General features: G+C 34.5%; 2 protein-coding genes across 2 annotated transcripts in view; one reads left to right on the top strand and one right to left on the bottom strand.

Annotated features, from left to right (window-relative positions):
• Window positions 1-1329, top strand: part of LOC129292465 (uncharacterized) — a 2986-nt gene extending 1657 nt beyond the window's left edge. The window contains exon 2 of the mRNA XM_054930015.1: window positions 759-1329. Coding sequence (XP_054785990.1) covers window positions 759-1329 — 571 coding nt within the window. The remainder of the gene's footprint in view (window positions 1-758) is intronic.
• A 2326-nt stretch (window positions 1330-3655) lies between these two features.
• Window positions 3656-10883, bottom strand: LOC129292620 (RNA-binding protein 2-like). Its single transcript, XM_054930201.1, has 6 exons — window positions 10636-10883; window positions 5007-5143; window positions 4613-4910; window positions 4424-4485; window positions 4242-4323; window positions 3656-4112 (listed from the first exon to the last, which is right to left on the bottom strand). Exons 1-6 carry the CDS (start codon window positions 10736-10738, stop codon window positions 4009-4011), a joined length of 786 nt encoding a protein of 261 aa, XP_054786176.1. The 5' UTR covers window positions 10739-10883; the 3' UTR covers window positions 3656-4008.
• Between the last annotated feature and the right edge of the window lie 505 nt (window positions 10884-11388).

Genomic DNA, 11388 nt, shown 5'->3' with positions numbered 1-11388 from the left:
TTTACAGTCCAAGAAAATGCCTGATGAGTGGAGGAGAAGTACATTAATTCCTATTTATAAAAATAAGGAGATATTCAGAATTGTACTAACTATAGAGGGATTAAACTCATGAGCCACATAATGAAATTGTGGGAGAAAGTAATTGAGCACAGGTTGAGATTGGAGACAAGTATTTCTGAGAATCAATTTGGTTTTATACCAGGTAGATCAACTACAGAGGCGATTTATCTACTAAGGGGATAATGGAAAAGTATCGTTGTGAAGATAAAGATCTACACATGGTTTTTATTGATTTGGAAAAAGCTTATGACCGTATACCAAGAGAAGTGCTTTGGAAAGCGTTGGAAAAAAAGGGAGTACGGATTGCTTATATTAAAGCCATACAAGATATGTATGAGGGGGTAAAAACTAGTATAAGAACGCTTAGTGGTCAAACAAAGAATTTTCCTATAAAGATTGGACTACATCAGGGATCATCTCTGAGTCCTTATTTGTTCAACTTGATTTTAAATGTTTTGACGGAACATATTCAAGAGGAAATCCCGAAATGTATGCTCTTCGCGGATGATATAGTTCTTATAGCAGAGACAAGAGAAGAGGTTAATTGCAAACTTGAGTTATGGAGGAGGACATGGAGTCGAAAGGTTTTCGTCTGAGTAGAAGTAAGACGGAATATTTATATTGTAATTTGGTAAAGGACTATTCGAAAATAATTTGGAAGTGAAATTGGGAGATCAAATTATACCTTAAGTGGAAAAGTTTAGATATTTGGGAGCCATTATTCAAAATGATGGCGAAATCAGTGGAGATATTTCACATAGAATTCAAGCTGGGTGGTTTAATTGGAGAAAAGCTAAAGGAGTTATTTGTGACCGTAAGGTGCCTAATAAACTTAAAGGAAAGTTTTATCGTACTGCTATCAGACCGGCAATGTTATATAGTAGTGAATGCTGGGCTCTAACGGGACAGCAAGAGCATAAAGTTGGAGTAGCAGAAATGAGAATGTTACGATGGATGTGCGGACATACATGTAAAGATAAAATTCGAAATGAGCACATACGTGAAAAAGTGAGGGTGGCACCTATTGAGGAAAAAATGTTAGAAAATCGGTTGAGATGGTTTGGGCATGTACAAAGAAGACCAAGGGAGGCACCAGTGAGAAGAGTGGAACATATAACTTTGAGTCCGATTAAGAGAGGTAGAGGAAGGCCTAAGAGAACACTCTTAGAAGTTGTTGAACGTGATCTCTTAATTAATAATATTTCTAAAAGCTTAATAAATGATAGAGCACAATGGCGTCTTGCAATCCATGTAGCTGACCCCACCTAGTGGGATAAAGGCTTGTTGTTGTTGTTGTTGTTGTTGTTGTAAGGTTTGAAAATGATAAACTCTACTTTTCTATCATGGTAATCTCTTTGTTATTATGATAGGGTTTGTAAATCAACTTTTATTCTTTTTACCATGGTAAATGTTTAAAAAATAAAAAGTTGATTTTAATTAATAGGTTTTGGAAACATTTGGGTTGAAAAAAACTATATTGTTACACATACAATATAGAACCTTTTTTTAAAGCTATACTTAATCCAAAATTTAGGATATTTGGTAGTTCTTATTTTTTTTTTGAAGGAAAATTTGCATCCAAAGACCATTGTGGGACTTTATTTGTGAAAAAGGACCAAAGAAATCTTATATCACTTCGTAGTCCGTGGGGTCTGATATGTAAATAATATTGTTGGAAAAAATATGAAAATATCCTTATGATATAAATTTGGTATTACTCAAACTTGCTAGTTCCATTGCTTGTTAAAGTTTAATGGGTACTTATTGTTTTTTAAATATTTATTTGTTAAACAGAACATCTCACTTGTCATTTCATTTAAATTTATTGGTTCCACTGCTTAAACTTGTTATTTTCTGACCTCTCACTTTTTAAAATGTAACAAACATACTTGTTATTTTTCAAACGTCAGCTTGTTGAACAGAATATTTCACTTGTTATTTTACTCAAACTCGCTAGTTCCACATGCTTTGGGGCAATTAGGTATTTTCACAATCAGAATTAATTTCATTTAGATCTCGAAGGATTGCAAACTGATATCAAATGTTTTTGTTGTCCTCTTGTGCAAATAAAGTCTTATATTTATAAATTAGGCGAGTTGGATCTTAAAGACTAGCTAGGACCAAGGCATACCCTTATATTCAAAGAGTGCTTATATAAATACTTACAAAACATCCATCAATAAAATCCTCATATTAACAACGAGATTTAATTTTACGACCTTATGAATTATTGACCAATTCTTTATTAACTGGACGAATCTTTGTTAGTCTTTTTTTTTAATTATACTGTTATTTCATTTTTTTAAAAAAAGATGGTCCTTTCTAGTCTTTTTTTTTTAAATTATACCGTTATTTCATTTTTTTTTTAAGGATGGTCCTTTCTAAACAAATTGCAGCAGGGCTATCTTCTTGATGAGCGCAAAGTTGGGAAGCTGGTACTCCACTTGGGAAAAGAGACGAGGAGGCACCCAACTGGTCCCATCAGCGACCAAAGATGGAGATAGCAGCACCTTATCCTAATCCCAACCAAGCAACCCACTAGCTTCTTAGTAGAGTTTGACTCTGTCGTGTTCCATTATTTCTCTTCAATCTGCAATTTAAATTTCAAATTTAACATTCAATGTCTGATCTGATCTCCAATTACATACACTACAAAGGATCATATGCACACCCTTTTTTGGCCTCTCCTGTACAAAGAGACTCCGACAAGCACTTTCTGATTCTTTCAGTCAACGTACCGACATTTATAAAAGCCTAATTTCAGACGCTTTTCTCTCGGCGCAATTTTGAGAGATCAGCGCATAACATGTCAAATTTCTCTAATTTCCTGCCTAACTTTATGATTAGCCACCCAATTATCAACTTATCGTCCTAACTTTCTGATTAGCAACCCAATTATCAACTTTGTAGCTCAATCAACGAGCAATTTATTATTTGAGAGGAGATAAGACCTATATATTTAACTTCATACACCTAATGTTTCTATCCCATCAAATCAAAGACAGATTTTTGATGTGTTAATAACATTAACAAAAAATTCTTATATCATATATAATATATAAAAAATACACATATCTTGATGTAATTAAAACCAAACACTTTAATTATATAAAACCAATCATATAAAGCGGGTAGACTGATGAGGGGATCATATAAACATGACTCATGTCATTTATTTCCAAATTGATGGTTAATTCACGAACCAAATTGAGGGAATAACAAATCAATTACGTGATGTTTTTAGTTTTCTCAGTATGTAAATATTTTGGTCTATGTTCAGCAGTTACAAAATAAGGGGGCATACGACAAAAAGACATAACAGAATCCGAAAAGCAAGACAAGGGTAGAGGGATATTTAATGACAAAATTTAATAGATAAATCATTAATTAATACACTTGTATTTCAGCTTTACATTAAATTATCACCTTCAACATCGTGCTTTTCAAAATAATAAATAATATACTACTCAATACAACTTGCAAAGATCACCATTAAAACACTAGAATATACAACATATATGAAGAAAAAAATTTATTAAAACATTTTTCATTTTTTTGGTGAGTAAAACATTTTTCATTTTACCATATCCAGCACTTGAACTCAAATAATTTTTAGAAATACTTATTCAGCCGATACAATGCAAATCCTACATAAATCAGCTAACAAGTTAATATTAAGAAATAACAAACTAAGTAACACAAGGTAATTTAGATATGACATCGCAGAAGCATCCACACGTTAGATTCGCTCAAATTAAATTGTACTTGATCTCAAGCTATCTTGCTATTATGTGCACCTCGGGGAATCCTTGCTACAAGTTTAAGGCCGGAGGGGTGACTACAATTGCACGAGAAGCATCTTTGATCCATGAAAATGCTCACCCAGAAAAGATGTATAAAGAGGGTCCCCGCGATGCGCATTGAATCAGGTTCCCTAGGCAATCTTGTTTACCTCTTACCTCGAGATCCAGGTCCAGTTCTTGGTCCAGGAAACCGGGAAAACTGAAGGCGCAAGTGACTGGACTCAGTGTTGAGTTCATCAACTTTATAACCTGTGCCACGCAACAAAATGTCAGCAAACTGCCATCACTATTAGCAAGTCTTTATGTGAAGAAAATCATTGAGTGCTGAGAATATAATCTGAAAATCTTCATTAAGAATAGCCCATTTTCTCCTCATACCTTGCAAGGCACTCAAAGCAGTTGCTGCGCAAGCTGGGTTTGCAAAATCCACAAAACAAAGGATAAGAGGTTCTCCGCTACGCTGTGAAACAAGCATTTTAAAACGAAGATTTTAGAACTGCCAGTGAATTTGTACAACAGCTACAACCAATGCCCAAAGAGGCCGAGCAGAGTCCACTTACAGTTTTGGACTCTTTAGTAACAAGCCTTACTTCTCTGTAACCAACAAAAGGGCGGAAGATATCTAAAGGTGATATTAAGGAGAGTGAATAACTGAATTGAAACGAATTAGGTTTAAGGGGAAGAGACGAAGACAAAATAATACTGTCTCTGAACAGTGTCTCCCAAAAAAAAAAAAAAAAAGAGGATACGAGCCACTTCTCTTCTAGTGCTGCTGTCAGGAGGGAGACCCTCAACATATAGAGTACTTGAAGCATCTGGTGGTAGAGGTACTGTCTCAGGTCCAGGCCTTGGAACAGTGTCCACTGGTAGCTGACCACCAAAATTGACATTTCGTCCATTTGGTGCAAGATCATGGCCACCACTCCCAGGGCGTCTCATGACAGCAGGATCAGCTAGTGAATGACCAGGCATTCCACTGACGGCAGGCCTCACCATACCAACACTGCCTATTGTACTGGCTTCTCCAGAATTATAAGAAGGCAGTTGCTTCAAAACCAAACAGGATAAATCTTTTCAGAAAAAGTAGTAAGTAAAATCATGGGGGAGTACATATTATGCAAACATAAGAGCTCAAAACTTTACCGCACTCTGAAGGTAGTGGTCATAAGCCGACAAGATTGTTTTTGTGTCTTTTATACCCTGAGAACCAGTACGATCATCATCTCGAGCAACATAAGCTTGCATCTCATTACCTGAAGCCAGACCAGAGGTTGGCATCTCTGAAGGGGAAAAGTACGTTCTTAGTCTTCCAACTCATTTCTTTGTAAAATGCAGCAGTTAACTAAGACCAAAACCATACATTTAGATAGAACTCTCCAAAAAAAATGCAATGTCATTTATCCACTCTGACGAAGCTAACAATTAAACCTAAGACTTGATGAAGCAAATATGCTAGGTAGCAGGTACAAGCAAAACTAAGATGCATTTTCCTAAGATTTCAAACTCACCACTGAAACTAAAATTATCAAAGATCCAAAATATTAATTAAACATAACAAAGAAACTTGTTTTAGGCTTTTAGCCAGCAAAAATAATCAGAAACTTCGAATGACATGAAAAGAAAAGGAGAATAACCTATAAAATAAGGCAAATGCAAATGCCTAAACGTCAATCATGAACATTATTGTAAACTCTTGAACAATCCAAATGTCCAATCCACCCCATTGACCAAATGCCGCAGTGATTATGAAGCATGCAAATACCAACCGAAAAAAAAAAAAAACACTGAAATTCTTAATAAATGATTAAATACACAAGAGAGCTGAAAAACTTATGCCTGTGACCATAAAAATGAGAAAAGAAGTAACCCAAACCCATCTAAGCAGCCCAACAACCGGAAATCAAACTAGTTACAAAAAGGATATCATTTTATGGGGAAAATGCGCTTTGTTTCCTTGAAGTATGCCTAAATAAAACCTACGAAATTAAATTCAAGACTGTACAGACTTTAAAAGTTAAAAGCATTAATGACATGTGATATTCAACACATTTTGTCTTGCAATAGGCATGTGTAAAATGGGGAAAATATGCTGTGCCCCTTCAGGTTTACCACCAAACCAAAACAAAATAAGTATACCCGGATAATTTTCAATCTCAAAGGCTCGGCCAAAAATTCTAAGTGTACGTTTGGTTTTCAGTTTGTTATAAGTTCATTTGGTGAAAGTCAGTTGTTGTAACGAAATTTATGTTTGGATATATTTTTTCAAAAGTCAATTTGATACATTGAAAGTTGTTTGGTTTGTGATAGTGAAATGTGCTTTTGAATGTACAATTACAAAAAAAAACATTGATTCATAATGATTTATAATTTTTATTATACAAATGTAATATATTTAAAATATTTAAAAAACATAATAAAGATTTTAAATAACATAAATTTTGATCTATAATGCTAAAAATTTGATCTCTAGTTATTTGTATTTTTTAATTTGTAATTTTAAAAGATGTAATAAAGATTTGTAATTTTTATTATATCAAATTATTATTATTAAAATAATAATTATATTTTTAATGAATTAACTATTTTTTAAATAAAAGAATAAGAGATTAAACTTGAGATAGTATGGTCAAATAACATTTTACTTTTCAAATCCACTTTTCAAAAGCTTCAAATAGTTATGTTTCAGAAATTCACTTTCAGCTACTGTTTGAATGTACTTTCAGAATGTGCTTTCCTACAAAATATTCTACCCAAACAACTTTCAACTTTCTGAAAGTAAAATTTTGCTTTTTGAACGTGAAACAGAGAAAAACTAAACAGACCCTAAGTCATGAGGATCTAATTCTTCAACAATTCAATTCCCATTTAAAAAAAAACTTAAATCACCCCATAAATTGGTAAACTCATGCTAGAACTGAACATAAGAAAAAGGAACTGAAATTGAAGAGAAATCATAAGCGAAGTCATACTCCACAATCAAAGATTAATGGTTCATTGACAAAGAAAACCAAATGGATATTCTATATACCTGCACTTTTATTAAAGCTTAGAAAGGTTTTCTATACGACTCTAAACTTTGTGCACTCCTATAATTTGGGTAAACTCCAGGACAAAGGACAATAACATAGCATTGACAAAGACATCCTAACCAAACAAAGTCTTAAGAGTCCATAAGTAATGTAAAGAAGCATTGACTAATTTGCCCTTCTTTCCTATGAATCCTAGTTCCATTTGCCCAGGCCAAAACAGGGTATATTTACAAACCATAAGGCCCTGTTTGTTATGCAGGCTTGAATTTAAAAGGATTGGAATTGAGATCGGGTTGGGAGTGGGATTGAGGCTTTAAAATTATGTTTGGTATGAAGTAATAATTAAAGAGAATACTTTCCTTCATTTTATTTTATAATTAAACATGAATTATAAAGAGACTATTAAACCCCTTATCGCCTTGTTTGGTATGCAGGCCTGAATTTAAAGGGATTGGGATTGAGATTAGGATTGACTTTGGGTTTGGAAGTGGGATTGAGGCTTTAAAATTATGTTTGGTATGAAGCAATAATTGCAGGGAATACTTTCCTTCATTTCATTTTATAATTAAACATAAATTATAAAACGACTATTATACCCCTTATAATTAATAAAAAATAATTTCCCTAAAACCCATCATTCATCCTCCCTAAATTTAATCTGAAGGCGAGCAAATTCAAAGGCAAGAAAGCGACTAGATGCATAGTGGTGGAGGACAGCGAAGGTAGACGAAGGGAGAAGGGAGGAAGACGAAGGGAGAGGACTCAAACAAAGTATACCAGCATTCTGCCACTCTCTCTCCCCCACGTCGATCACTTCTCTTCTATAGTGTTCGATTTCTTTCCAAACCCTAATTCAATTTCCATGATCAACTACTTAAAGATTCGTGGAGTTCTAGATATTCGGGAAGATAGCATCACAATTTGGATTTTTGATTGTGTTAGTTGCTTTGATATGTTTTACCTACATTTTCTGCTGCAATTTTCGCCCAAATTCATGCTCTGGTATGAACTTTTGTCTGAAGTCGGTCATTCGATTTCTGTCATTTTTGCACGTTTTGGGTTCAATTGGTTCTAACCCAAAGAGAACTGTGTTCATACGGTGCAAAATCTATAATTTTTAACGTTTTTCAAGATGTTCCCAAGAAGGAGATGAGATTTGTGGGATGAACAATACCGGAATTACGTGGTGGAGTGCGCAAGGGCCAAGTAGCAGCAAAGAAACAAGAACAAGAGGGAGGCGGGCGACAGCAACGGTAGCAGAGCCTAAGGCCACAAACCAACAGAAGCAGGTGGTGGTCGATGGGAATGGGGGTAATTTGTTCTAAAAAAAATCAATCTCAGGATTGATTTCCCAATACCAAGGGGGGTGGTGGTATTGAGTAATCCCAAGTAGATGGCATTGGGATTGGGATTAAACTTCCCAATGCTTCATACCAAACACAAAAAGCTAGTACTAACCAATGCCAAGCCCGGTCCCACCCTTCCAATGCTTCATACCAAACTGGCCCTAACAGTGCAATGAAAGAACCAGGACTGAACAGCGGAAGAGAATGAATGCTGGCATCCCCAATAAGATGAAGAGGGCAAGAGTTGAAAAGAAATATGCAGAGAATATACCAGTTGATTCATGCAACTGAATGAAGAAGAGGTGCAGAAGCAGAACAGAAGAGCAAGGAGGTAGAAGAAATTGAAAAGGGAGACTACAAACAGGAAACCTATTGCAGGACTGAGGAAATACAGGGAACAAGAGAGATATTTAAGTTTGACTTTCAGCTTTCATATTTGAGATAAAAGCAAAAATAGGTGAATGGAAAAATTTGTTAGAATAATTATGAATCATAGAATTTGTTAGAATGATTATTCTAATCTATGTATGTTATGTTAATTGTAATAATTACATTACTACAGTACATTACATCAAATGTTTCTCCTTTTATTCTATCATTTAATAGAAGCTTACCTTTTCTAATTATAGTATTTTGTTTTAGCACATTATTTAATGTTTAATTATAATAATTAATATATCATTGCCTCATTTAGTAGCATGACATGCAGTAAAACATCAGTAAATAAACCTACTCCTGTGCCACAGTCACAAATTATATAAATTCAAATATCCCATTCTCATACCATGCGCCATGGTGAACGAGTTATGCAAGAATGATATCTAAAGGGTCACATCCACAAGTTTCCTCCCACTTTGACGATCTGCAGGTCAATGAGAAAGGAGTGGGCCCAAGAACAGACCTTATTATGAGCTTTACCTTCAAACATCTACTACACCAAAAAACTGAGACGAACCCATCCTCTTAATGGTTGACTCATCAAAGAACAATTCCCAAGAACAAGCCAGGGTGCACTAAGTGGGTCAAAGAAAAATGAACAGCATTTCACATGTGGCACAGGGCACACCCAAAAAAGGAGCAATTCCTGAAGTGTCAAACAGTGCAACAGTGTCTAGCACTAGCACAGAGTATTAAGAAGTAAGAATTATGCTTAAATCAAAACCAAAAGTCAGAAAAACCACGGAAACACAAGTTAATCACTGGTCTCAAAAAGCATAAACTATTTCACTAGGCACACCACTGACTACAGAGGCCAAAATCCACATTCCTAGTTTGTCTGACTAAATTTGCTAAATACCTAAACAAACTTTCTCTAAATTTTCTTCTAACTTCAAGCATCAAGCCAATTGTTGAAGGACCAGCAAAACTTAGATAAGAATGGAAATACAATGAATGAGGAGGCTTGCACAGAGGCAAAAGTTTCACACTCATTATCCCAGCCCTTCTCCCCATTATCTATGCTGACATCAACATAGAGATTAACTACAATATAAATCTAAAGATAAAGAATAACTAAGACTTCTAACTAACAATAAACTCTTTAAGACAAGACAATAATAAACTTGAAACACTGGTAGAGACAAGATCCACATCCATTTGGAGCTCCACATAACATTTTCTATTGAGTAACGCCCAAGGAAAAAATCCAATAGTCTGTCACCTTATAATCAACCAATAAAACCCATGGAGGCATGGAGATAGTAGCAAAATCAACTTGGCCTACATAGATGGAAGGTAACCTAATCTCTAAAGAAAATGTCACCAGTCAATAAAGCCCACTGTCAGCCTCATCAAGAAGATCTCACACGCCAACAGAAGCATACATTTTATTTGTCTGTTCCACCAGTTCAGTTTATAACTCCACCATTGTTGACTGCATATTCAAATCAAACTCATAGTACACACCAAAGCAACAAAATTATTCATTTACGATACTCTAATATGAAGCCCCAGTTTTGAAAGGTCAAGTAGTTCGTGGTCCTAGCTTAAACGAACCATGGGAGATAAAATTGAAAAAAAAAAAAAAAAAATCTTTTCACATGCCAAACATGACATCACTGTATCCCCGCCCATAAAGAGTGTAACCATAATTTCTAACCAAAAGTGCCGACCTTGGGCTTAAGCATCGAGCACGACACCAGATCAACTTCATAGTAATTGTCAGAGAACGCAAAAACCTTATGCCAACCTTATTTTATCGACACATAACCTAGTAATAAAACATAACACAAGGCACCCCGCTTTCCACATGAAGATTACATAAAATTAGCATCTGACAAACCCGGGAACCCTCATCAACATCCCAAGGCGAGCATTAATACATGAGAAAAGCGTACCAATCACAAGAAAAAATTTAATAGTAGAATAAGTAAAGCAAATGGGGAAAAGAGAGCGAACCGTATTCAGTACGAGGTCGTTTGAGCACGGCAGAAGAGGGAAGCATCGCCGGCTGCATCGCCTGCTGCATAGCCTGCTGCCGATTCCAGTAGCCGTCCGTCATAGCGAAAGATTAGAGAAATCAAGATTCCCAAATTGGGGAGAGAAGACTGAGTTGGACTTTGATTTGAATAATTGCCCAAACCCTAAACTTTCTTCCTTTCTGGGTTAGTCACCACCTCGCTCTTCCTCGTTCCTGAGTTCCTTAATCAACCTTTTTTCTATTTATTTTTTGGCAACCTTTTTAATTAACTTGTATCCATCCATATTTCCATGTACTTTCTTTTTGCCTGAATCTAAAATTCATGTAATTATGTAATTAGATAGACTAATATATGGTCTCCGGTCCAAAATGAAGTATTCCCTCCCTTAATCTTAATTCAAAATATTTTTTAAATTTTATTTATAAATTATTTTTAATATTTTTAAAGAAATAAAAAAATTATTAACTCTATCTTAAAATTTAAAAAAAATTATAATAGTTTCTCTATTAAATATACTCTTTGTCTTGACTCTTATCTATAAGTCATTTCTAATAAATTTAATAAGAATCAAAAAAAATGTTAGACATTATTAATTTTGTCTTGAAATTTAATAAGTTTTCATATCTATCCATAATAAAGACAAAAAAAATTACTTTTAATATTTTTTTCTAGTATTTTAAAAAGGCAGAAAGGTAAAATAAATATAAAAATAATAAAGTACCCTATAAAT

This window comes from Prosopis cineraria, unplaced genomic scaffold (genome assembly GCF_029017545.1).
Source record: "Prosopis cineraria cultivar Desert tree isolate PC_DT_omini unplaced genomic scaffold, ASM2901754v1 PC14, whole genome shotgun sequence".
Classification (NCBI taxonomy): Eukaryota; Viridiplantae; Streptophyta; class Magnoliopsida; order Fabales; family Fabaceae; genus Prosopis; species Prosopis cineraria.
Note: the sequence above shows the minus strand (reverse complement) of the source record. Positions and strands in the feature narration are given on the sequence as shown.

Coding starts and splice junctions, on each gene's coding strand:
- LOC129292620 (XM_054930201.1), bottom strand. CDS start 10,738: ATGACGGACGGCTACTGGAATCGGCAGCAGGCTATGCAGCAGGCGATG. Junction 4,911..5,006: donor ACCACTACCTTCAGAGTGCG/GTAAAGTTTTGA, acceptor TTGGTTTTGAAG/CAACTGCCTTCTTATAATTC. Junction 4,486..4,612: donor CACTAGAAGAGAAGTGGCTC/GTATCCTCTTTT, acceptor TATCACCTTTAG/ATATCTTCCGCCCTTTTGTT.